The sequence below is a fragment of the Drosophila ficusphila genome, unplaced genomic scaffold (genome assembly GCF_018152265.1).
Source record: "Drosophila ficusphila isolate 14025-0441.05 unplaced genomic scaffold, ASM1815226v1 contig_791, whole genome shotgun sequence".
Taxonomy (NCBI): Eukaryota; Metazoa; Arthropoda; class Insecta; order Diptera; family Drosophilidae; genus Drosophila; species Drosophila ficusphila.
The window spans coordinates 14,042,305-14,069,381 of NW_025064737.1; the positions used below are offsets into that span (position 1 = coordinate 14,042,305).

General features: G+C 40.6%; 4 protein-coding genes across 5 annotated transcripts; 2 read left to right on the forward strand and 2 right to left on the reverse strand.

Moving 5' to 3' along the window:
* The first annotated feature begins 8,191 nt into the window (after window positions 1–8,191).
* On the forward strand, window positions 8,192–18,254 carry LOC108087297 (NADP-dependent malic enzyme). The gene is made up of 4 exons (XM_017184609.2): window positions 8,192–8,490; window positions 10,654–11,386; window positions 16,186–17,114; window positions 17,173–18,254. The coding sequence occupies exons 1-4, from the start codon at window positions 8,429–8,431 to the stop codon at window positions 17,846–17,848; spliced, it is 2,400 nt and encodes a 799-aa protein (XP_017040098.1). The 5' UTR covers window positions 8,192–8,428; the 3' UTR covers window positions 17,849–18,254.
* A 448-nt stretch (window positions 18,255–18,702) lies between these two features.
* LOC108087243 lies at window positions 18,703–21,636 on the forward strand. Its single transcript, XM_017184539.2, is given in 6 exon segments — window positions 18,703–18,757; window positions 18,825–18,872; window positions 18,948–19,125; window positions 19,128–19,347; window positions 19,407–19,608; window positions 19,950–21,636. Coding segments are annotated over 6 exon segments (1,770 nt in total). The 5' UTR covers window positions 18,703–18,742; the 3' UTR covers window positions 21,057–21,636.
* On the reverse strand, window positions 21,617–26,967 carry LOC108087244 (insulin-like growth factor-binding protein complex acid labile subunit). 2 transcript variants are annotated; one of them, XM_017184541.2, is made up of 3 exons: window positions 26,656–26,967; window positions 24,938–25,108; window positions 21,617–23,489 (listed from the first exon to the last, which is right to left on the reverse strand). In XM_017184541.2, exons 2-3 carry the CDS (start codon window positions 24,959–24,961, stop codon window positions 21,912–21,914), a joined length of 1,602 nt encoding a protein of 533 aa, XP_017040030.1. In that variant the 5' UTR covers window positions 24,962–25,108; window positions 26,656–26,967; the 3' UTR covers window positions 21,617–21,911. The 2 variants fall into 2 exon arrangements, with proteins under 2 accessions (XP_017040030.1, XP_017040029.1); XM_017184540.2 differs by lacking the exon at window positions 26,656–26,967 and having other exon boundaries at window positions 24,938–26,181.
* LOC108087053 lies at window positions 24,242–24,796 on the reverse strand. The gene is made up of 2 exons (XM_017184230.1): window positions 24,741–24,796; window positions 24,242–24,698 (listed from the first exon to the last, which is right to left on the reverse strand). The coding sequence occupies exons 1-2, from the start codon at window positions 24,794–24,796 to the stop codon at window positions 24,422–24,424; spliced, it is 333 nt and encodes a 110-aa protein (XP_017039719.1). The 3' UTR covers window positions 24,242–24,421.
* Window positions 26,968–27,077: the final 110 nt, after the last annotated feature.

Sequence of the window (27,077 nt, forward strand, 5' to 3'; positions counted from 1 at the left end):
ACCTGAGAGGCTGAAGGCCGCGGCGCAGTCTTCAATTACGATTAGTTTGCGGCGGGTGGAGGCAATTTCAGAGGGGTGAGGGGGAGGCAATTCGAGAGGGGGGAGGAGGAGGCAATTCGAAAGGGGGGAGGAGGAGGCAATTTGAGAGGGGGAGGCCATTCCTCGGGAGCAGCATAATTGAATCGCAGGACACTCGCAGCACGCAGAGCTCAGCCTTGACTGAGTTATGAGGCCCAGCTCACTCGATTAGAGGGCGGAGAACGTTTAATTGAAATTCAAGATACGAACTGCACCGAAGACAATGCTAAAATACTGCACTACAAGAAAGTAAGTGTCATAATTAAAACAACTAAAACAATATATATTTAATAATAATAATAAATGCAAGTAAAATTGTATTTGCTATGCAAATAAAGAGCAAAGTGTTCTTGAATAATAAAATAATGATGAGCAACAAATGCTTAATGTATTCATAGTTTTATTTAGATCTCTTAAAAATTAAATGATTAAAAGTTATTCAATATAAGATAGTTGCTGAAAATGTTTTACCATTATTTAAATTTTTCCCAGTGTTGAAAATTTAATTTTTATGGCCTCTGTGTGTTTGTGCGCTTGTGGGCGTGTCAATAATCCGACTTTGGATCGCCGCCCGTGCTTCGAACCCGATTACCACACATCGCTGTTGTTGCCGCATAAAATCGGCCAACAAAGGGACAAGGACCGAGAAGTGAGGACCGAGGACCGAGTTAAGAGGACCAAGAACCGAGGAGCAAGTCAAGTGACAGGCTTGTAAAAGTCGTTGGGTCGTTGGCAAATCGATTGCTCGATTGCTCGTCAGGGTCAACTGGCAGGCCTGACAGCGCTTAGCTTATGGCCCCCGAAATCGTCCGGCATTCCGACTTGCTTCGATTTTCTATGGCTTTAAATTATGTTAGACATGGCAGCGGGCCTAAAAAGGGCTGAAAGCGACAGCCGCAAAAAACCAAAAAAAAAAACAACAAAAAGGAGGCGATTTGAATTTTGCACACAATTTTCTCAGCTGACAAAGTCGATGTCGTTGTCGTTTTTGGGGTTAACAAAGTCCTTTGCCTGGCTTTTGGCACACTTTTGCCCGGTTGTCATTGACAGGCAGACAAAAGGCCTTTGACACCTTTTTGTATATACTCAACGAGAACGACTCTGTTTTCCCTTCTTGTGGGAGTCGAAAATTATAATGCAAATGCCTGTCTATTTCTAGATGCCTTAATCGAATGGCAAAACATAAGGGGAAATTGGTTGTTAGTTTGGCAAATGTAGGTCGTAGGTTGACTCCTTAAAATCATTAAACTAAAACGAAATTATTTGTAATCGGATTCGTAAACAAATTCAATACTGTACAATAAAATTCATTCTTTTTCCATAACAGTTATGTTGAACTCAATAACAATTTTTGGGATATTCTAATTCCGCCTACCCACTTCATATCCAATTTAATGAGAAAAATGTAACAAAGATTCGCCTTTGAATTTTATTTGGCTGTGGCTGAAGGCCAATTAAATGCTAGAATAACGCTCCGCAATTTATGCGCATAAATATTTTTTTGCAACCGCCAAACATGTGTATCTGCTGGGGTCTACGCGATGTGTACCCAACATGCGGATATGTAAATGTAACTCGTCTAAAAGAAAACAATCATTTCGCCATAATAAGCACTAAATATGCAGGACACACCCACCCACAGAAATTCTCTTTACCTGGGAAAAAATCGTTTGCCGCAACTCGTATTGATAAATATTAGTTAAAATATGAATAAATTTATTTGCAAGTGTGCGTGTTCTTGTGTTTCTCTGTGTGTGTGTGTACGTTTGTAAACGTTTGGTAAACATAACGAGCTGAGTAAATTGATTGCATGACGCAATGAAGCGCGTCCTGTAAAACCACTTAAAACATGCCTCAGTACATGCCATAAACCCAAAGGCGGAAGAATCCTTCGCGAAGGATGTGGGATGTGCTCCCATGCCGCGTGTGGCTCCCCGACTTCCTTTATCGAATGCCAAAGGAGTCGCTTCCCGCCGCACAAATACACATGCAAAACCAGCAAACATTTAACCAGCGGCTACGAAATTCGATAAATATCGACAAAGTTTGGCGCTTATTGGCGCTCGGCAACCTCGAGGATGCGGACGAGGACTCGAGTCGAGTCGATTCGCTGAGTCTTCCAGTCGGCAACACGGCGAGAGTTTATTAGCAACAGGATGTGGGGAGTGGCAGGATCTCAGTCCTCGAGATGACACCGCTGCACAGTGAAACTGAGACTCAATAAAAAAGTAAATGCACAACAAATTTATCTAAAAAGCAATATTGTTGAGCCCTCATTTTTTAAAAATGATTTAAAAAGAAAAAGTGTTGAATATATATTGTGTTTTTACTTTCTTGTTTTTCCTTTGTTTAGCAACCACAGTGCCTGCAACCATTTGAATGGAGTTCGCTAAAAAAAAAGGAGCAACTTTGGCATAAATATGCATTTCTCATTCCCCGATGCCCTCAACTCCGTTCCACTTATCCCAGTTCCAGGACTCTGACGAGTTCAATTACGCGCGCTTTCCACCGCCCCAAAATGTCCTGGCCCCAGGGGATTATCGCTTACATTTTCAGTCAAGTGCGTTCGTTTATTGTGCAAAAGTTGAGTTCTGCTCAGCTCGCAACACAGACGTAAAAAAGTACTAGGACTAGAAAACATATTCGATATAACGAAAAAATCTTGCATAAAAAGCTTTTACTTTAGAATCAAAAATCTATTTAATCTGAATTAAATCCAAGATGAAATACATGACTATAGATATAGATTTGCTAAGGTTGGTGTTCTAAATAAAATAAAATATAAATAAAATCAAATCAAATATTTTTCAGCCTTTTTAATCATTTTAACAAAAAAGTTTTGAAAATAATATTTATAAAATTTTATTCATCTAGGATACTTAACATATTTATTTTCCCCAGTGCATTAATTCGGTTCCCTATCCTTTCTCATACGACTATATGGTGGATATTGTTTCGCGATTTCAGGACGAGGCGGTAGAAGGGGGCGTGGCCAAAAAGGGGCGCGATTTGAGGTGGGAGCACTTGACTTTTATGATGTAAAAGTGAAAGGCGAGTTGTCGTCGCGACGTTCGTTGATATGAAAATGGCATAGGCACAAAATGTGTACACAAACACACATTTGCATGTTCGGATTTGCTGGAGGGTTCCCAGCATAAGTAGACTTATGAGTTATGCGAACAATGTTCGTGTTTTCAAAGAGAGCAAATACGGAAATATATCTTTTCATATCTATGTAAATTGGAAAAATTGCACACTTGTATTTTGTTTATGTAATAGGAAGTATAAAAATGCCTCATCCGTATTACATTTGTAATTTCCCAAAAAAAAAAAAAAATCGGAAGCAATTTACTTTTTTTTCCGCTTTGCCGATTGTTACCATCAACTCAATAAACTTTTGAATGCGGATTTAAATGGATATGGGGAAGGTCTGTTAGCATGAGGAAGACTTTTTCAATAGCTATTAATTTGTTTAGAATTGATAAATCGGTTTATGTTTTCCAAGGCGCTAAATTGTATTTAAGAGTTTAACAAGCTCTTCGATTATTTGGCAAATAGCATTATCAAAACCCGATACAAATATTACAAAAAGGTGCAATGTTACTTCTGATTAATTAGATTACTTTAATAAGAGATGTAGGTTTCTATTAAGGATATCGCAAGCTTGTTTTGCGATACACCCATTGAAGGTCAATATTCAATTTTTATAGTCGAACTTTGATTATGTCATGTCGGAGATTTTTCATTTTCCATTGTTCTGTTGCTCTTTTTTATGAATTTTTTCCAGGGATGTCAGAACAGAGGCGTGACATTAGCAGCTGTCGTCACCGCTGGCGTTCTTTTTTTGGACGACATTGCAATATGAAACCCAAACCCGTAACCATTTCCCCCAACCCCCCATCCCAACTGACTTTCACTCTTCGTCCTGCCATTTTTCGTATCTCCTCCTGATGGATCACATGCAACTGCCATTGTGTTTGGCCTTTTCATCAGGAAACAGATTTCCTTTTTTTGCCGCTTTTTCGTTTTTTTGTTGCTTGTGACAACAATTTGTTTTAAAGCAGAAAGCAGACAGCGTAAACTTTTTAATTAATATCAAATATGAAACGTTGCCATATCCGCGAGCATCCCAAAAAAATGGCCCAAAATCAAAAACCTACTGCCTAACCGACAGAAAGTGAAATGAGGCAAAGCTTGTTAAAAGTTTTAATTAAATTGATTGTCGCTTCTTTGTCTCCATTTTGCCGTTCTTTTTTCAAACTGAAAAGCATTGTCAACGTGTCCTCACAAATGTCTCGAATGAAAATTAATTGCAATACCTATACAAACAATTTTAAAGTATTAAAAGTATTAAGGAGGAAGTGAGTAGCTGTACGGCCGAATGAAATTTAATAAACTCAAATAAATAATAAATAATAATAATAAACAAGGAATATTTATCAAGTATTAAAATCCTTGTAACTAATATTCTATTCATAGGCCAAACAACTTTAAAGTGTTTGGCTAATTGTTTGAGCAAAACTTCTGTAGTTACCTGCTTGCAATAATTAAATCATTATTTTAAAAGCCAAGCCGACCTAAGATAATCCTTTAATTACGAGAAATTCCACGGCGAAATATCGACTTCTTGACGGGCAATTAAAGCGTTCGAGGCGCGCTAGTCAAGTGGCCAATAATACATGCCCCCGAACAGGACGCCGCCGGCGCTGACATTCCGGCCATCTGCCGCAGACACCAGCTGCTGTCGCCCGCAGGCGGTGTTCCCGAGTGGGCGTGGTCGGAGGTGTACGGGTAGATATAACTCCACCAGACTTCCACCGACTGCCATCCCGTTTAATGTAGTTGTAAATGCATAATGAGCCGGGCGGAGTCCCTTACCATCGATGAGCCGGTGATTTTTTAAAGCGGTTTAAAACGCGTGAAACCTTTTTTTTTTTTTTTAATATCAACCTACATATATTCTTGATTTTACTTCAACGGCAACATGGTGTTCTGTTTTTTTTTTTTTGTATCGGCGAGTCTCTACTTTTTATTGACTGCCTTTTATATTATTATTTAAAAATTAATTATACGCCACGTTGGCTCGTTTGGGTTTTTGCCGCATTACTTCGTCGCATTTTTACCGGTCGTTGCCGTTTTTAATTTAAATATAAAATATTGACTTGCCGCTCCCAACACCACCTGGCCATATATTAAAAAATAGTTATCGCATATTAATTTAAATTTACTTTGGATGCTCTGAATACGCCCCAACGTGTCCATTAATTCTTATCGCACATTGATGGCTTTAAAGGGCATAAGCCGATGCATCATGCATGGTTTTTCAACCAGACTTTCAAAATAATTTTTACTTTAATAATAGTACCTTAAAGTCTGTTCTATTTGCTTACAATACCCCCACTAGATTCTTTGAGCAACTATTCTGGCATTTCCGGGATGGAACCAAGTGGGATCGTGTACGCGAGACTCATAAAATTATTGGCCATTTGAACGTTTTTGTGCTGGCCAAAGTCAAGCCATTGAAAAATAAAACCCGGCCAGCAAAGGCTAGTAGAAAGAGACAGAAAGAGAGATAGTGCGGTGCGAAAGAGAGATGGAGAACCTTAAAAAGGGCGAATCGAAAATAGAGAAAAATCAAGCGGATGGCTGGAATTTCATACTATTTTGAGGAGTGTGAGTGTGTTATCCTTTGACAAGGAGCATAAATGTGCAAGCTCCTCCATCGTCCTTTGTACTTTCCGGCTGGCAACCACGTCGATGTGTTGGCCATTTTATTATATTTGCTCTCAGACATTTTTTCTCTAATACGAAAATGGGATTTAGGATATAAAAATTATGATAGATTACCGTTGCACTGCCATACAAAAACCGCCATCCTCGGGTCACATTTTTTTGCAATCGCCACATTCTTGGAAACGCCTGCAGTTCACAACCTTTGGATACACTGTTCAAAATGTTTGTGGTTTATAAACATAAAATCAGAACTATACCTTGAAATAATGAACATCAATTTCTGACTTTGAACGTGAATTAGTTTACCTCAATTTTCATTTATATCATTTTGCAATACACTTACTATATAATTTCAAATATGTTTTTTAAGTTGTTCTTTTCAGTCAGGTCCTCTACTCCTGCATCTTTGTGGAAATTGCGCCGGTTTAGCTGGGTAAAATCATTTAATGATAAAAGTGGCCCTCAATTGCTTTGTTGCTTGTTGCACGTCGCTGCTTTCCTCCTCATCTGTACGTTATTAAATTGGAGATGGGAAAAAGCGAAAAATATGGTGAAGCAGAGGATGCGGTAGGACCTGGGAAAACAGCTGACACACACAATGGATCCATCTGAAATAGCAATCATAATTCATTACGTTGACTGGTATATTATAATGTGGATATATGAGGCTTTGATTCACTTTCGAATCATTCAGTCTTGCTCCAGTTCTCACTTTGCATTTGCATTTTTAGCAAAAAATGTGAGTTAAATGTTCACTGCTGTTAAGCGCACAATATTAACTTTTGCCATACAGAAGAAAAGTGCAAAAGGTCAGCTGTTGTTAAATTGGGGTCAATATAAAATAAATATAAATAATTTAATAAAACTCGTCGAATTTATCAGTGAAATAGTTGACTTTACTGGCGCCATCTATTTTTATTTAAGTAAAGTATGAAGGTAAAAGCTTTTGGCAGCTTTTATAACATCGACATTGTACCTAAAACAGGTACAAAAATGTGTTTTGCTTAAGTTCAAAAATATAATTCCTTGATATAAATTAAACACTATTTTTGATAAGTTTAAAAAGAAACTATTTTTCTTGGTTAAAAAAAAAACTAGATAATATAATCAGAGGAAATAGTTTATGAGGAATGTAAACTAGCGAAAAAATACAGGGGCATTGAACATTTGTGGTTTTCTCTATCTTTCTGCGGTTAATTTTATAAGCGAACTTTGAGAAATAGTTTAAGTGGATGGCAATAGATTAAAGCAAAATAGGTTTCAGTGGTTTGTCTGTCTGCACAAAATTCTTTATAAATTATGTTCCTATTTTACAAATGGGTCAACAAATTATGCTTATATGTATGTACCCTTGAAAACTTGAGTTTAAACATTTAACAAAATAATGTTAAAGGCGGATCATCTAAGGTAATGGAAATCACTTTTGACCCTGACCACTACTCAAATCGTGTTGCCACTTTTTATGTGACACTTTCGCAAAGTTACAAACAATAAACAATGCTTAAAAAACACACAATGCAATCATAAATTGTAACTAAACACGGCAATTATTTCGGGTCATATTTTCACAATTGAACAAGATTTTTAAACACTTGCGCAATTTATATATTCTGATATATGTATATTCTCACAAAAGTGCAATAAAGCAAATCTAATTAAAATTCGAGTGCCACCCAGGCAATCGAAGCAACGGTGAAATCACTAGCTGATAAAATCAGAAAACCAGTCAAAAAAGTTTAATATTTGGCAAAACCGACTACTAAATTGCCTACCATTTCGTTTTACTTTACTGACTTTTGGATGATTCGGAATTCATTGTGGCATTAATCAATAATGGTCAGCCATCAAGTTGCCTTCTTTTATACCTGAAATTATTATTTTTTAATTGGCAGCAACAAATTGCTTCATGCATTTGTGCGAGCCGCCCAGAGGTCACTGCGATTAACCAACCGCTCAAGTTTTTTGTGACTCCAAATGAAGTACAACTCAACACCAAAGCTTCTCTAAGGCTGCAACAATTAATGAAGTACAGTAGTACCTAGATACAAGACTCTAAGTTAAAATGCTTTCGTATGTCTTTGTAAGAATATTTATTTAGAAATTAAGTTTATACAAACATTTTGTGGGGTATATATATATGTTTTTATATTTTTTTCATTTTAGCCAGGTTGCCCTGTAGTCGTCTGGGGCCACCCGAAGTGACTCAACTCTTGAACAAATGTCGCGTGCTGCCTGCGTGCGCGAGTAAGAGGGAGGGGGCGAGTGCTGCCCTCTCGCTCGCACCTGCAGCGGACATTCTCCTTTGGGCCGCTCGCTAACAAGTGGCCTCCGGTAGTCGCAAAGCCGCGTTTCGAGTGCGAGTTTAGTTTTTGATTCAGTTTCAGGCGGTTCAGAGTCGCTTAATCCAGCGCTTTAGTCTAAAACGCTCTTTTAATTTCAGTTATTAACGGCTTTTAAACGATATTCCATGTGAGCAGGGCTCCAATCAATTTCGCGTGTGAAAATTTATCAATTGTGCTTTTAGCAGACATTTGTTTTAGATCCCAAAGTGCAAAGGTTCTTTTTAAAAATTAATACCTAAAGTACCAAGGTTTATTAACCGAAAATAAAACTCAAAATGGGTAATTCCAGTTCCATTTGTGCCGAACGCAACGCCATAAGGAATTTTGATGAAAACGGGTAAGAAAAGGAATGAATAGTTTGCAAATTCAAAAAGAATAAAAGGCACTTGCCAACTAAGAAAGGAATTATAAAAAGCGAGAGTTGACTGAAAAGTTTGTGGATATTACTGAAATACTAAAAAAAACCATAACTTCTGAGTTAATAATCGATTGCAAAAGCTAAACTTGAAATGGCTCCAAAAGTCTTCCAGTAGATTTTTTCTATGCATCTAGAATACCCCAGCAATTACCTCCCTTTTTCTAGTGGAAACCTAAAGCAAGAACCGCCTACCAACACGCCCCTTTCATAAATCTATATCTCACGACTTCATTAGTGTTTAATGATGCGGCTCACTAACGTTTTATCAGCGATTTACGAGCTACTCATCGAAGAACCAATAGAAAAAAATCCTGGCACGTGCCATACCTTCATACAAAATAAGTACATACATCAATAATTACCGATTCTCGAACTTGTTACAAAAATCTAGCAGCGACAGGTGTGTTTCGCTTACGAAAGTTCTCGTCAAAAAAGAATTAATTGTTTATAAAGCCAGCTGAAGTAAATTGTAAATATTTATGAAGGTTACTCGGACACACACATGTGTGAAATATTCCAATTTATTCGCCTGTCGTGTTTTACTTTCAATTTTTGTGTTATAAATGAACTGACCAGACTTCTCAGCCAAAGCGGTACAAACCCACCGGGCGTATGAGTGACTCAAGTGCAAAGTGAGGAAGGGGGTTTCAAATGCTTCGGGACACTTAAGGTTAAGGCTAAGGTCTCGATTCGGGCCGGTTGGTAATTATTTTTTTCCCTCGAGCTGTCTTTTCAAATTATTTATACCTAATAATAACGAACATTCTTAGAAAAACATTGTTGAGAATGAGAAATGTTAGTGTACGTCACTATTTGTAAGGCCAAAAATAGGTACTTAAATTTAAAAAAAATTAAAATTAAAAGCTCATTATTCTATCACCTAAAAACTCAAGGAAATACCAACATGAATAAAACACATTTTTTGTTATATTATCATTTTGCCCTTAGCTGTTCGTGCGGAATACTTTTCGCATGTTTTTCACGCCGCATAGAAATGTTTTCCAGTTGCCAGACAACTGATTAGACTGATTACTGTTGTTATTATACGTTATGGGTATCAGCACTTAATAGCTCGTATATAGATAAGTGTATGTACCGCCCTTATCAGTCAGCTGCTTTTCCCCGCCAACAAGCACAACCGATCGAACTAATCAAAGAGAGAAAGAGCGCGGAAAACCAAAACAAAAATCGCAATAGTGTGAAATGTAAAAGAGAATCGCAACTTGAGGGCAAAACAAATCGAATGTTGGGGCTCAGTTTAGAACGAAAGCTGCAGCAACGCAGACAAAAACATAAAGCGAGATAATTGCGTGGGATCCATCACCAGTACGAACCATGTACTCCATCCTCCGACGCTGTTCCGGGATCAGAAAAACCTTTGGACGGCTGTGAGTAAAAATAGAACGCAACAATAATAAGTCAAATATTGTACTTTAATCGGTCGAGTACAATTGGACCATGAAGCAAGAGGGTGTGTTTCTGGATTCCCGATAATCAATGTCACCGGTTATCGGTTTCCATCCCGAAGGCCTGTCTGCGGTGAAAAATCTCAGCTGATTTAGCCCCAATGATTATAGAGTACCTGCATATAAATACATACATATTTATGTGCAAAGTGCAAGTTTCCCTTAAAAATTGTTAAGAGAACTTAAACGGAAAAAACCCTATCACGATTTGTGACCAATTTAAAAACAACTTTTCAATACAATCGATAATTTAAAAATGTTGCTTAATACATAAATGTATGTAAGTAGGTTGGTATTGTAATGCCTTGCAGTTCGTACTTAAATAAGAAGTTAAGAAAATATGGAAAGGTGAAGAGGTTGAAAATATTATTACTGCGCTTTGGGAGGGTATTACAAAGTTGTCGACAAAGTTGGCAAAGCAGCTATATTGACAATCCCGCATTGACATTCATTCACTCTTGACGCGCTCTGAGTTTTTTCTTTAATTGAATTACAGAGAAAATATCTCGCATGCCAGCACAACGATGTTATTGTTCCACTCACCCAATCTCTCACTCTCAACCACCCAGCCACCAACTTACCCCTGTTTTGTCTGCTCTGTCTCTCTCGCCCCCAGCACGCCGGTATATCCGACAGCCAATAATTCCCAGAGTCCTTCCCATGGCCAAATAACGCCAATGCACACACACCACCACGAGAAAGAGCGGGAGCACGGCTACTACAAGACCACAATTCCCGTTGGAAGCTCTTTGAGCGCCAGCAGCACCGGGGAGAGCAACGGTTGTGCTCACTGCCAAGACCGAACAGCTGATATGCGCTCCTCTCCCATGAACAAGAACAACAATGCACACCCAACACTCACGGAGAGCCTAACGTGTGGTTGTAGTAGTCGTGCGTGTAAAAATCATACGACTACAACGACAACCACACTCGAATACGAACTTTCCAATTTCGCAAAACTAACGACACGAATCACAACGCAAAGCAACGCCGAAGTCGCAACATCGACGTACACGGATACGGATAGGGACAGGGATACGAATACGGATCAGGGTGATATAGCCATAGCCAGCGATTTGCCCAAAGGACTTCCGTTATCCTCGCGACATCACTGGAATCAGCTGCAGCGCAGTTTGCACGCCCTCCACCACCAACAACAGCAACATCAGATACGTTCTTACAGCAGTGATACCCATACAAAATCAGAAGCCAATATGAGTAAACCAGTGACGAGTCTGGATAAATACGCCCAGGTACGAGATCGCCTGGGACTTTGGGGCACTGGCGACAATGAAGTCGTCGGCAGCATCTCCGGATTTGACCGACTTTACAACAAGCGCTACTCAAAGGTGAGTTCTATATTCTTTTTTTCCGGTTTGGTTCTCTAACGCCTCCCCTTACCGCAAGGCTTAGAAATTTGTGGAAAAGTACCAGGCAAAGGTTTGGGGTGGGTTCTGATTCCCTTTTTTTCGGCGTAGAGTGTCAAGGGCTAGAATTTTGCTAAGAATTAGGAACTGGTTGAATTACACATCTAGATTTAAATTGTCTTTCGTTTTTACAAGTTAATAAATTGAACCTTTCTTTATTGGAAATAGAAATATACTAGGTAATCTAAGGGTTAAAATTTATTCCATGCCTTTTTATTGCTATCGATTTCAAATTGCAAATTTGACAGCGAGTCTTTTAGTTAGCCCTTGCGCATGAAAAATTCGTGGATATTTGTAGGCCAATTGCTATTTTTAACACAAACACGAGCGTAAAAAATTCCAAATTCATAAATACATAAATAACTATTAAGCGGAAACGTCAGCTGACAATATCAAAGCAAAAAAATATACTTTTGGCAGTGGCTTCATTTTTCGGCAAGTAGTGTGGGTGACCTTTAGATGACATAGAGAGCGAAAGAGAAGGCAAATAGTACACGCGCCACTCTGGAAGACCAAAGCTCATTGTTTTTGGTTTTTTTGTGTTTTCGGCTTTTTTTATTTGTTTTATGGCGGCTGTCAAAGGCGAAAAAATCGATAGCCAGCTTTTATAATTGAGCCAATTAGATGTCCATCAAATACTGAAACAGTAGGGTATGAAATAGTTATAACCAAACAGTCGTGCAAAATTTGTTTACAAATTTATCTCGGATTGCAATTTCAAGTTCAATGCTTGTGCACTTTTTGTATCGCTTGCATTTGCTTTTACGCTATTTTCCCACAGAGACATGAATGAGCTAATGCACGAGTTGCTTCAGAAAATATTGGAGAGCAATTGAAAGAGAGAAGGCGCATGGGCTTTGAGTGGATTCTTTTTTTAATGAGATGCACAGTGAAACAGAATATTTATGATTTAACTAATTTTACTAATCATCCTGTTAAAATATATAAAATATTAAAAAAATTAAAAGTGGTGCGCTGTATATTCCTAAGTTCATTTAAACTTAAAATTTTATATGTGCATGAAAGTATAGACGACTATTTTTCTCAGTGTCATGCAGAACAAACAAGTTAAAAGGCGGAAAATCCCTTAACGTAAACAGAAGCTCTACTAAGAATAATGAAGAGACTCTCCAAAAAAGTTCTCCATAACAAGAATAATATAAACGTATTCGACTTACATACGTCAGACCACAATCGCATGAAATTCGCAAGGCCGAAAATTGGTAATTTAACCAGAAATTATCTCGAGAAGTTTTCTTATCAGGAAGCTGACACTTGAGAACTACAGTTTGTTATTACTTCTTACACGTTCTCAGTAAGTGACATTTGTTTATCTCAATCTCCTTCGCCGAACAGCTGAAGTTTGTTTTGATTTTCTTATGGTTCCCCATGGAAAGTTTTGTAGTTCTTATCTCTTTTTAAACTCAAATACTCGTACAAGCAAAAACCGCAAAAGCAAAACCAACCAGAAAAAACTGACCTACATTCAGTCATAAATTTAACTTTGTTTCGAACGACAAAACACCGAACTGAATGACGATAATCCGCAACGCTCGGTATCGGCCGTCTATATACATTATACATTTATCTGTCTGTTTGCCCACACTAAATACAGTTAGCGGATAGAGAATTATTTGCATTTATACGAAGTGTTTGTCCCCTGCTTTGTTCGCTCTTTGTTGTTATTTATTGCTGGTCTGAGGAAATTAAAAATTTAAACAAATTCAAGCGGTCAATGTGCTGAAAGAGCAGAGAGTTCGAAGCTTGTTGAAATAGTTGGATTATTTCATTGTTTACATAGTGACTTATTGGTATTGGTTGTTTATATTGGGCAAGCAACGAAAGAATAATATATGCGAAATGCTTTAAATAATTGATTGTTAGGAGAAATGGGGAACTATTCATCGATTCAAGTCTGGGCAGACAGGAAATTAAGAACTGTTTTGCAAGCAAATGGATATTTTGATATTGCCTAATGGTTAAGTAATTATTTTGCTACATATGAAAATAAATTTTAAATCAGTTATTATTTTGAATTACACTCCTGGTTTTTTCCGATGTGACTCATTTTGTTCAAGTCGCAATCATGATGATGCTCATCCGTATCCTGAGCATCCGCCAAGGCTTAATTATTCTTAAGAGACCTCCCCCCACCATTTCTCATAGTCTGACCCACAAAAGACGAAAGTGTAACCTGCTGGGAAACAAAAGCCTTTTCATCATCTCACCTTTGAAGAGGAAACAATTTGCCTGAGATTGCCTGATGTGTCTGACTCGACTCGAGGTGATTAAAGCGCCGCTTTCGTCATCCGAGCCGTATTCAAAGTTCAGAGACAGACTGCCATTGATAGCGGACTTAATGATTAGCCTTAAGTATGTATAATGATGATCCCGATTGCGATCATGATGATCGAACTGGTCGCGCCAGACAGTGCAAAAAAAGTCAGCTGAGCGCGCGCTAATTTGTGTTTTGTTTCGTTTCGGTTGCTGCCCCCTTTTTGACTATTTTGGATTTTTTTACTTTTTGCGATTTCATACGAAATGCGTATGCGTAATATTGGAGTTACCCATTACGTATACGCATGGATTCAATTAACAGCTGCGGTTAAATTAACATCATTTTAAAGTTGATAAACTTGAAATTTAAGGGAGAACTAATTTAGAATTTTGGTTAGGCAAAGTCAAAGATTTTGCTTATGTTAATTACTAATTTACATAACAAATCCAATTTTAGTGCACACCCAAAAACCAATTTTCTCATGGCCTGCGGGTCTATTATTTAAAGTTCAAGTGTTGAACTGATTGGTGGTTTTTTCGAGTGAGGCAAGCTCGGATGTTTGAAGCAGCTGATGGGGGAATGAGTATTCGTATATATGTATATATATATATATGCGGAATGGAGAATGGGGAATACTTGTTGCCAGGCGGTTTGTAAACACTTTCGCACGCTTATCGGCGGTCGTGCGTCGCTTTCAATGTCAACGGTGTCGTTCTCTTGATTTTTTCGTATTTCACCAGCCCACCGATGACGTAGAAGTACGATAATGGTTAACTTCGAGGCTCGCCTGGCACTAAATTATTGTTTATGGCGACCACTCGAGTGTTTATTGTCCACACAGCAAGTTCGCAGCTTATTGAATTTAATCCAAACGCAACTTGACATATAGACTTCCCTCTAAATGGTTATAAGCTACTTTTAGTTCGAATTTTTGCTGTTATTTAAGGCATCTAATTTCGATTATTCAGTAGATTTCCGTTGCTAAGCATTCTCAGCAAAAAAATATAGGTTTGACGTGCCCCTTAAAAATCAATAAAACATTTTTTTGCAGTCATTATTTTTTAAGATAAAGCGGCATTTTCATTGCCTCTCACCGTGAATAGACAGAAAATTACTCTTGTCATTTAAATGGAATTAAGTTGTACTCAACTGGGAATCTTTTCAACAAAAAGCTGACTCATTTAAAGGGGAGATGAAAATGTGTGTCAGAGCAGCAAAAAAAAAACCAACGTTATATAAAATAATTTAATATAAAATGGGAATAGGTGTAATAGTTAATAATTTCTGTAACAAATAAATTGCGTGACCGTAAAAAAAGTATGCAATTTAATTCAATGTGACGGGAAAGATGACTTAATAGGTATAATTTGAAAAATTTACTAATTCTAATTTTGCTGTAGGGTGAATAAAATTATTAAAACGTAATCTGGGATGTGTAAAGCTGACGAATTATAAAAAAAAAACTTGATTGGATGGAAATTTCAGATAGACTATGACGGATTGCTTTTATTAAAAATTTACATATTAGCATTATATATTCAAGGTTGAAATCGAATGTCCCAAGAAGATTGCAATAAACTCTGGCATTACGAAAAGCCTTTATGTGGGCACGATTTGAAAACAGCTGTTATTTGCTAAGTTACTCAAAGCACGAGTAATTATTCTCTAATGTGCATATTAGCAGGTACATCCGTTACTATAATGCCACATAATCCAACGTAGCTTGTGTTTGAATGCCATTTTGCACGTATTTTTTTATCGTAGATGTGACCTAGTCAAAAGTTAGCGACAACGCCCCCAACATAATCCCCAGTTGGTCATTTCGAAAATAGCCCCAGCAATTACAAAGCAATCGCTTTCGAAAACCAGTCATAATAGTGCGTGTGAAACGAGGCCAAAGCTGAGTCACTTCCCCTCAAATGCTGTGATTTCAAATAGTAGCAAATCTAGACACAAGATTCCACAGTCTGGGAGCTAGAACCTGACTTTGAACTTGAAAGCGGGTTCGTGCTTGGGCGGGAGATCAGTCAAATGGGATCTGAAGGTCGGCTGATAACCGCCTCAGATTCGGTGGCCAGTTCCAGTCGGGTTGTCTGGATTACTTACCATATATAGGGGCGCGTGCTCGGGAATTCAAGGCGATGATAAGCAGAGGCAAACTTTTCCACCCTCCCTGTTTTGTTTATTTTGTTTGCCATTTTTTATAATCATTCTATATTGGTTGATCAGGCCATTTGACATAGAAATTTAAACTGAAGTCCAAACAAATGAAAGGTAAACATTAGAATATATTGGTTTCCTAATCTTTGATTAAAGTCTAGACGCTTTTTAAAGATGGTTACTTGTGCTAGCATATTATTTATATTCTTTGATCATTCCCTTTTTGTAAAAACGCATTTCATTTTCTTCATAAAACTAAATTCAATATCTTTATCATTTCCAGGGTTTGGCTTTCACCCACGAGGAGCGCCAGCAGTTGGGCATCCATGGACTGCTGCCCTACGTGGTTCGCGAGGCCGACGAGCAGGTGGTGCACTGCCGCGCTCTGCTGGATCGCCTGGACCGGGACCTCGACAAGTACATGTACCTGATCAGCCTTTCGGAGAGGAACGAGCGGCTCTTCTACAAGCTCCTGAGCACCGACATCGCTCACATGATGCCGCTGGTGTACACGCCCACCGTGGGATTGGCCTGCCAGCGGTACAGCTTGATCTACCAGAACGCCAAGGGCATGTTCATCTCGATCAAGGACAAGGGCCACGTCTACGATGTGCTGAAGAACTGGCCGGAATCGGACGTTCGTGCGATCGTGGTGACGGACGGCGAGCGCATCCTGGGATTGGGCGATCTGGGTGCCAACGGCATGGGCATTCCCGTGGGAAAGCTCTCCCTTTACACGGCCTTGGCGGGCATTAAGCCATCGCAGTGCCTGCCCGTCACTCTGGATGTGGGCACCAACACCGAGTCCCTGCTGGAGGATCCCCTGTACATTGGTCTCCGCGAGCGCAGGGCCACTGGATCTCTCTACGATGATTTCATCGATGAGTTCATGCACGCCTGCGTCCGTCGCTTCGGCCAGAACTGCCTGATCCAGTTCGAGGACTTTGCCAATGCCAACGCCTTCAGGCTGCTGTCCAAGTACAGGGATAACTTCTGCACCTTCAACGATGACATCCAGGGAACCGCTTCGGTTGCAGTGGCTGGTCTGCTGGCCTCGCTGAAGATCAAGAAGACCCAGCTGCGCGATAATACTCTGCTCTTCTTGGGCGCTGGAGAGGCTGCTCTGGGTATTGCCAACCTGTGCCTGATGGCCATGAAGGCGGAGGGTCTCTCCGAAGAGGAGGCCAAGAGCCGCATCTGGATGGTGGACAGGTAAATATAGCTTTAAAGCCAAATTAAACAAAATAATAATAAATGTTTTGTATTTTAGCCGTGGTGTCATTGTTCGCGATCGCCCAAAGGGCGGACTCACCGAGCACAAGCTGCACTTTGCCCAGCTGCACGAGCCCATCGATACCTTGGCCGAGGCGGTGCGCAAGGTGCGTCCGAATGTCCTGATCGGAGCCGCTGCCCAGGGTGGAGCCTTCAACCAGGAGATCCTCGAGCTGATGGCCGACATCAACGAGACCCCGATCATCTTTGCCCTGTCCAATCCGACCAGCAAGGCGGAGTGCACCGCCGAGGAGGCGTACACCTTCACCAAGGGCCGCTGCATCTTCGCCAGCGGATCGCCTTTCGCCCCGGTCACCTACAACAACAAGACCTACCATCCGGGTCAGGGCAACAACTCGTACATTTTCCCCGGCGTTGCTTTGGGTGTTTTGTGCGCCGGCATGCTGACCATTCCCGAGGCTGTCTTCCTGGTCGCCGCTGAGCGTCTGGCGGAGCTGGTCTCCAAGGATGACCTGACCAAGGGCAGCCTGTACCCGCCCCTCAACTCGATTGTCGGCTGCTCGGTGGCCATTGCCGAGAAGATCGTGGAGTACGCCTACAAGAACGGCTTGGCCACCGTTCGCCCGGAGCCGACCAACAAGCTGGCCTTCATCAAGGCACAGATGTACGACCTGGACTACCCGCGCTCCGTGCCCGCCACCTACAAGATGTAGATCCAGATGGAGATCCATTCCGCCAGAATTCCCAGAGGAAGAAGTGAAAACCAAAGGAGTGGCCATCGCAGATATTCGGCAAAGGGCGGCGAGCAGTTACCCATGTTATTTATTTTATATTGTCGCACATCTGTCGTCTAGCATATAGCAAAATTTCTAACGCGCCTAACCAACAAACCACACTATCCACCAACCACTAGCCCCTGTTCGCAGCCCCATACATTATTATTTGGAAGAAGAAAGTGAAAATTTAGAATGTCATTAACACGCGGCGAACAATTTTGTATGATGTTGACTCTATGTAAATGGGATATTGATCTATTAGATATGTAAACAAATTTTATGTAATCTTGAACAACACAAACTACTCTAAGAAACTACAAATAAAAATATTATAAAAAAAATATCTCATCTAAATAGTTATTTTTCAGGGGGAATAAACTCCCTATAATTAAAGATGTCTTATTCAACGTTTGCAAAACATGTTAGATGTTAAAAGCAAACAAGTTGTATAAGTTATATATTTTAGTTAAATTTAAAACAATTTTTTAAATGTTTGAATATATGCGTTGCAAGTTTAGGTGGTTTGAAAAGTCGATAGTAAAACAGTTACCATCGATAGTTGGCGCCGATATTAAATTTGAAGGTGGGTATATACATTCAATGGGCTAATCTAAAAATAATATGTTTCAAAATTATATATTTTAACTTGCAAATAAAAGATTACTAATAATTACTAATCAGATCGTAACATTCATAATGTTCTAAATTAATAACAAATTTGCCATTGGAATACCCTCAACCACCGCATGCAGGCGGAATGTGACCATATAATAAAGAGTGTTGTACACAGTGTTGAATAAAATATAAAGCCATAACAACAAAAGGTGAAACATGGAAGAGCTCAAGGTGCGTTATAAAAATAATAATATAACAATCCAAATACATAGTATATTCTATTTTAATACTATTATAGCAAAGAATTGGGCGACTCAAATTGGCGGATGACCTGAAGCAAAAACAGGTGAGTGCCGTGTTGAAAAAGCGTGGCTATAAATAAAACCCCTCATTAACTAATTGCTAATGCATAACAAACCAGGTAATCCAGGATCGCCTGCTGCAGAGGATTCTGTACTCCAAGCGCCTGCTGGTGGACCATGTGGAGGCACTTGAGCAATGTTTGCAGGAGTTGCAGGCATCCTCGAAACCCGGCCGGCAATTGCTAACCACGAGGAACGCCTGTCTGATTGTGGGCAGCACTCTCGTGGAGCACCTAATAACCCCCGGGGAATCCGATACACGATGGTTCCATCCATTCTGCTGACAGGAACCTTTGCCGCTTTGTGCGCCGTTAAGACAGTGTTTGTTTGCCGAAACAAAATTGTAGAGCGGAAGTTAGAGCAACTGGTTAAAACCATCGATGAATTTGGCAACTGTATCCGGCGGAATATGACGTACTTTCAGGAGATCATCATCATGAAGCAGGCGGAGCTGATAGAGTATAACTGCAATAATTAATTATAGTAAAATACGTTTATTTAATTGTAAACCACTACAGATCCCGCCAAATAGAGCGTGCCTGGGATTGCATAACGGCTGCCAAAGAGGTAACCGAGATCCTTTACGATGCCACCCGCAAACTGGAGACGGATTATCCCCTGCCGGCAAAATACGGATCCTATTATGCACCCATGGAGGAGCTGCGAGAGTGCGAGTACTTCAAAAACAATGTCACGGATTACAGTCCTAAACACATAAAGGTACGAACAAATAATGGTAAACGTCTAGTTAGAAAGGTATTAAATGCAACTGAATCATTCATTTAAAATATTTGTTTTTGTTTTGAGTAAACAAGTTAACTTCTTAAATTTCCCTGCTTATTCATAGTGCAATCAACAATTATTAATGACACACTCAACTGATAGGAGCTACATATAACAGATATTGTTTGTAATTTAATGCGATTAGAAATGAATGCGGTAATTGAATGGGCATTGAGTTGATTTGATTATTATTGCTTTTAACCAGCTGAGAATGTCCTTCATAAGACTAGATATGTACTAAAAGCATTCATAATAACTAAACTAAATCTTTTCCATAGGATTTCCACAATATCTTCGCCTATGTGCAGTCACAATACCTGCTCCGGCTGGCCCTCACCATCACCACTCGTCCCTCGATCTCCCAGCTGAGCGACGACCTCGTGAAGATCGACTGCCTGGTGCGGCAGTTGGTGCAGGAGGAGGAGCAGCACTTCAGCAACCTGGCGCTGGCCATGCAGAACAGGAAGCAGATGGAACTGGCCGAGTTGAATGCCACCAAAACGGAGCAGCAAAGAAGCGGACCAATTGCCGTACTGCAGCATTCCTCGCTGAAACTCAGTGCTTGCATGGTGGCCGTGGCCGGAGAATGCCAAGCTCTAGATGTGACCCTTCAGCAACTGACGGCCACCGAAGCGGCGAACAGGAACAACTCCAAAGAACTGGTGGCTGTGGCCAACAACATGCATGGCATTGAAAATGCCCTCGCCGTTTGCTGTGATGATTTCCAACGCTTGATGCTGGTTTACAACAAGTTCCTGCACAGCCAGCTGAACTTGGAGGGCGAGTTGCCGAAACCCAAACAGGAACTGGATGATGAGTTCCCCGAGAGCATTCTGCGGGTGGAGTTCTCGCAGAATGTGGATGCGCCGCAGCAGAAGGACGACTTTTATGCGTATATGTACGATGAAAACGAGGAGCAACAGTTCGAGGCAGAGCAGCATGCTCCGTTCCCATCGCCCGAAAAGGAACTGCTGAACTTTGAAAAGCGCATCACCAAGGGTAAATTCAAGCCTGTGCTCAAACAGCTCAAGGATCGCATTGATCCCATTCGGCAGGTGATGCTGGAGAAGGAACGGGAAGTCCTGGCCTCCAAGGGCATAAATGTGGACGAGCTCTTTGGTAAAATCGAAAACATAGAGCAGCAGCAGGAGGACAACCGACTGGCGGATGCCAAACGATCTCCTGCCTCCGATTCTTCCTCCAATTCGGATTCAGATTCAGCAAATGAGGAGGCCTTCAAGCGACGCAGCAAACAGCACAAGGAGCGTGATAACTTTGCCGAGATGCGGCAATTTCTGGCCCAAAAGCAGGCCATCAACCTGTTTAAGCTACCACCACCAACTGTTGCCGCCGCCGAGGAGGAGCTGCTCGAAAGTGAATGCTAGTTCACCATTCGTTGGTTCGTCACATGCCCACTATCTCCGCTGCTCTGGGTATTATCTGTTTAAGCTATATCGTTTATCTAGCCAACTGGGGAGATAAAACGCTCGCCAAGCGACGCCTCTTCACCCGGAAAACTCATATCCTGCCTTTCGATCGTTCCTTTGTTTGTGTTGACTAGACTTTTTTTATTCCACACTGTTGCAAGCATAAAATAAAAGTTTTTGAGAAGTCATATAGAAACCCAAAGGCCTTACCTCACTATAATCTTTTTCCACACTTATTCTGTATATGTGAAAGTTAAACTCATTTAAGAAGAGTTTTTTATTTAAAATATCCCTCATGGAAAAAAACCTAAATTAATTTCAAATGGTGTAGACAACTTATATTTAATTAAAAAACAAAAGGAAGCCCTTTATTTTGAAATACATTTGTAAAACAGCCTGGAAACTTAGTTTATATAACCCAGTAAAATGTTATTTGTACTTTTAATTTCCCACACAAAAATTTAGAAAAGTAAAACCTTAAAAAACCTTTAACTTTAAATTAATCACTCGTTTTCAAATATATTCAAGCGCTAATTTATTTTAAAAATGTTTCATTACACACTAATGTTCGGAACTTAAGTACAATACAAACATCGATGGCAGCTCTAAATACTAGGGGTTAGTTGTGGGGACTGGGATGAGGAATACCTCCTTGTTGGGACTTAATACAGTGGACACCTACATATATACACAGGATAGCACGCACAGGAAGTCTATTTCGGTTGGGATCGCAACACTGTCGTGGACATCTTTGGCTCGAAACTTGTGCAGCTAGCTCGGACTTGGAACCGAATTAGGATGTGAATGCCGCATCTAGGCATTGGCAGCACCCGTGGTGGTGCCACTGCTGCTTCCGGCGTGAACGTTGTTGAACTTACTGGCCACCGAGGCGGGTTGCAGTTGCGAGAACTGCGACAGGTTGCTGCCCCTGACGCTGGTGTACCGAATGGGTTGTACTCCGTAATCGCTGCCCTTGAGCCGCCGGCGCACACAAGCCACAATGAAGCCGATCACCAGACCGATCACCAGGACCACACTGGCTATGATGGCAGTAAGTATGATATAGCGACGTCGCAGGAATCGCGGTGGCTCCTCATCGACCTCTCGGTACTTCTTTGGTATCACCATGCTGCAGATCCGTTCGGCTGTCAAATTCGAGAGCGGTGTTCCAGCCAGAAGGTATGGGGTTTCGCAACGGGCTTCGGTTCCATCTGCCTCCCGTTCGATGTGCGTGATTCCAGCCATCTCCAAAGCTTTGAAGAGCTCGCAACTGCAATACCAGGGATTTTTGGCGATGCTCAAGCGGCGAAGACGTGGCCAAATATTCGGATTGTTGTTGGTAATACTGGTGATATTCAAAACCAACGTGCTCAAAGCATTCCTGGATAAGTCCAGTTGGGTTAGATTCCGACTAACCAGAAGATCGGCCAACTCCAAGCGCTCTAGTTTGGGATTCCTGGAGCACTCCAGCTGCTCCAAAGCAGGCAAATGCAAGGCACCCGTTTCCAAGCTTCGCAAAGATGACATGGCACTAATGTTTAGACGCTTCAGAGAAACCAAGCCCTGGAAACTATTCCCCTTTAAGCTGGCAAAGGGATTCTCTGCCAGACTTAGTAAAACCAAAGATTTTCCGAGCTGCAGAAGAGTTGGAGGAATCACGGTGAAGTCATTTCCTGAGATATCCAATATACGAATTCTTTTTAAATTTGTAAAAAGGCCCGCTGGCAAGGACATCAAGCCATTGTGAGCTAACTCCAATCGCTGGAGGGTAGTCACTGATCCAATTGCCGCTGCGGTGGCTTCATCCAGGACACTTAGTTTATTGTAGGACAAATTCAACTTGGTCAAGTTTGGAGTGTGCTCGAAAAGCTTGCGATCCAGTCGAGCTATTCGGTTGTGACTCAAGTCCAGATCCCGCAAGCCAATCGGTTCGTAGCGAGTGTTGCGGAAAGGACCTCTGAAGAGCTCGGGACTCAGGGCGTCGCTGGATAACTCATTCCAGCTGAGGAAGAGAGCCTCCACATTCGGCACATCCATGAAGAGGGGAGCCTGCAGCTCCTGCAATCCGCAGTGTCGGCAGGAGAGGGTTAGGCTGGCATTTGTGGCCGGCAGCTGTTGGAGCAACTTGATCCTGTTGCCCGAGTAGGAGACCACGATCTCAAAAGGGGCTCCAGCCGAAATCTCCGGACTCCTGAACTCCTGCGGCCAGCGGGCCAGGATGTGCTCGAAATTCTTCACCGAACAGTCCAGGTTGAAGTGCATGTGGTGGTCACTATCCGTCCGGCCCAGGCACACACATGTTTGGCAGATATTGGTCACCGGCTGATAAGGAATGTCCTCATGCTGGCCCAGAACTCCACTGGCCAAAAGGAATACTGTTTCCGCCAGAAGCTAAAAGAAAAATTTGCTTTTTTTAGTCCATGTTTTTATTTGAGAAAATTCTTTCTAAATAGAACCTCAACTACTTATTTAGTAAACATATTTTAACAGCTAAAATATATACAAAAATTAAGATCAACTCTATAATATTTGTTAAAAGAACAAGAAATATTAATATCCCAGTACCCTTATTTCATTGTCCTAAACAAATCTCGATTCTTTAATGGAAATTTGATTGGTGATAAGACTTAAGGTTGGTCATTGACCGAAATTCGGTAATGAAAACTTCTTCGTATATCATTTCATGCCAAAGAAAAGAATACATTTGAGGTTGCTGATTACCGACTGCGGTTAAAGCCTTTCCCGGAAAACCAACCTGAGTAATTCGACGTGTCCAAAGAGTTTTGCCATGTTATTTTGACCATGGACGGGCTATTGTATATCTGCTTCTGCTTTTGAGCTCTATCTCATATGTCACGATTTAAGGTATGTAAGTACAAGTGTTCAGACAGACGAAAGTACTTTTAAAGTGCAGTAAGGTTGGCGCCATTTACTTAATTGCAATTCTGCAATCGAAGGCTCTGAAAGCTGAGTAGTGTGTGAGGCATTTTGAGCAGGGAATAACTAAGTCGAAAACGTTATCAGCAAGTTCTTAAATTAAAAAACACATGTTTTAGAAGCTTACATATGTAAGCAACCATATAAAAGTCTGCTCTTTACAATAATAAACCAATCCTTTCTGGCTAAGCAAAAAAAATAAAATGTTCTGATTTACATCGATTTGTATTTTGATACGCAGCTAACAAAAGCAGCATATTTCACTATAAGGAATTCAAGTAAAACAATATTAAGCATATCGATTCGGCTCTTTCTATTTGAAGTAGAAACATATGGTTATAGCTCTTTTCTTTAATCCCCATGGTCTTCTGATTGATTATTGGGCTTCAAGAAATATTTTCAGCTTGAAGAACCTTGATCATAAATAAATCTAGTACAATATCCTCGGCTTTGTCAACCAAACATATGGAACACACGATTTCGGCCATTTTTCTCCAACGATCCCCACGCTTCTGCATTTTCTTTATAGTTTGAAATATATATACTGTTATTGGTATTCGTATTGGAACCTTTGTGCGTCTTGAAAAAAAGATAATAATTTTTGGAAACACATTTCCTTTTTGTATCGATGAAGGAAAAATCAAAACGGATAATGTTATTATACTAAACAAAAATGAGTCTTTAAGTAGTTAGATCTATGACGACCTCGGACATCCTGTGTTTTTCTGTATTAAATTGTATGTCCGAAAAAAGGCAATCATCACTGTGGTTCATAAAAAGGTCTCCCCACACTTTCAGGAAAGCAGCTCTATTAAAAATACTCTCTGATCCCACTATCGGACCCAAAAGTATGTGCGATAAGATAAGAATTCTGTTTTGGAAAGGCTAAAATATTTACTCACCAACAGCAGAAATTTGTACTTCATTATAGTATCGATTCGGTTTTTCCTTCAGGTGTTTTGTTTATTTAGCTTTAAACAATTTCGATTTCTGTTAGTAACTTTATCTTTTCCGGTTGTGTTTCTTTGATGTGCACTTTTCAAGTTTTATTTTTCGCTTTTCTGTAATATTATCTGTAATATTAATTTTAATTATTTTTCCGCAGCACTGAGCGATCCAGACTGCTTGCTCCGGAATATAGAACTCAATTAATGATTCAAGCCGCCGTGGACTGTTGGCATTATTTGTTTTGATTAGACATCGGCGGAGAGAGAAACAAACTCTCTCTCTCCGATTCTCAATGCGATTGGGGCTCTCTATTTCTCGGATTCTCGGCTCTCCAAAGCTCCCCACTCTGAGGTGTTTTATCGAAACGATCTTTTAAGTAAAAGTGAATTCTAATTGAGTCATCGAATGGGGTCTACGGTTTTTGGACTCTCCCATTCAACCACTTTCTTCCACTTTTCGCTTCTCTGCAGTTGCCTCTCCGCAAGGTCGTCACAGTAGATTTTTTACTTTCTTCGTCAGCTAATTTCCTAAAGTCAAACCCCATCTGACTAAACTGCAATTACTCTTCAAACAATCGAAACAAATACAGTCCATCATCCATAAGCCGAACTTCTTTATAATCCTTGTAAGTTTTTGTTATAGTACACTCATTTTGTTGACATCTGTGTTCTTAAAATGGATTAAGTTGTACCTTTTTTATTCCATTCTTTCAAAAATTCTCAATGCTATATATAAAATGATTCTTTAGTTGACCCAAATGGAATCTAGTCAAAACGGTTGGCAAAATATTATTCGTCTTATAGATGTTGGACTGTATTTCGTAGCTTCGGGTAGATAATTCCAAGATAAGATAGCACATTGTCTCCCGATGTGGCAACAGATGGCGTTGGAGCCCAAAAACCAGAACACTCTGCCTGTTGACTCAACTGTAGGCTGATTCTCAAACTGACTTTTGATTCACTGGCCGAGGAGCCAATTAGATGCGATCGCAATTGCAAGTGTCACTTGGTATCATTGAACTCGCTTGACAGCCGCCGAGAAGTCGAGAAGCCGAGAATCCAGAATCGAGAGCAAAGAATGGGGAATTGAGCTGTTCGCAGCTGCCGTCGATGAGAAAAGCAAACAAGAAATGTTTGTGGCTCTGGAATTGGTTGCATAAACAAAACACTGGGGCCAAGTGGACGGGAAGACGGACGCGGCAGTCCGACCAGAGCCAGACCCTGTTGCCCAGACACTTGTGACTCACGATCGTATTGGAGGCAAGTACAGTGGACACGGGCTATAACTGCTATAAATCTATATAAACAATTTTCTTCTTTGTGATATTACTATATAAACTAATCCAGACTGAAATAAGCTAATGAAATTATTCCAACGCTTTTAATGCAATACTATGTTCCTCAGCTTCCTTCACATTATGTAATCTTTCTGCCTTTCCTCACAAAAAGGGAAAGACATATTTTAGCTTTACTATTAACATCTACCACTACTCTTCCTAACAAAAGCGAACGGTCAGTTCTTTTTGCAAAACTCGTTATCCGATATCCACTGTTTATCTTCTCGCAAGAGATTTGATCTCTGTCGCCTCTCCTTCAATTGGTTTTCTTTAAACAAGCCGCAGGGAACGGGGACTCGGAGGCAGAACATCCGTGGCAGAGTTCCATGTGCTTACTAGTCGTTAGTCTGCGTTTAATTTAATGATTAAGGCTTTTTGCATATTCGGTGAACTGCACGCGACCCAACCGCACACACAATAAAAGTAAATGCCCGTCGAGTGCAAATGAAACCCGTTTGTGCGGCTGCGGCTGCGGTTGCTGATGATGTTTGCTGATGTTGCACTTTTGCAGCTGCTTTGGGGAACGATGCTCGTCCTAGTCCGTCTTGGACAAAACGCGCGCGAAGGCCGAAAACCGAAAGCGGAAACCACAGCGAAGAAAGAACCAGCCGAACGATCTCTACCTGCCTGCCGCTCGAATCGAACTGAAACTGGAATTTTGCTGCTGGATCGAGATTCCCGTTCGCGTTCCCACAAAATGGACACAGTGCTCCCCCAAAATGAAAACCGGTCGGGGGCTCACTGGCCGAATTTGAGAG

Coding starts and splice junctions, on each gene's coding strand:
- LOC108087297 (XM_017184609.2), top strand. CDS start 8,429: ATGGGTAATTCCAGTTCCATTTGTGCCGAACGCAACGCCATAAGGAAT. Junction 8,491..10,653: donor AGGAATTTTGATGAAAACGG/GTAAGAAAAGGA, acceptor TCTCGCCCCCAG/CACGCCGGTATATCCGACAG. Junction 17,115..17,172: donor CGCATCTGGATGGTGGACAG/GTAAATATAGCT, acceptor TTTGTATTTTAG/CCGTGGTGTCATTGTTCGCG.
- LOC108087053 (XM_017184230.1), bottom strand. CDS start 24,796: ATGATTGCCTTTTTTCGGACATACAATTTAATACAGAAAAACACAGGA. Junction 24,699..24,740: donor AAAAACACAGGATGTCCGAG/GTCGTCATAGAT, acceptor ATTTTTGTTTAG/TATAATAACATTATCCGTTT.
- LOC108087244 (XM_017184541.2), bottom strand. CDS start 24,961: ATGAAGTACAAATTTCTGCTGTTG. Junction 23,490..24,937: donor AGTACAAATTTCTGCTGTTG/GTGAGTAAATAT, acceptor TTTTTCTTTTAG/CTTCTGGCGGAAACAGTATT.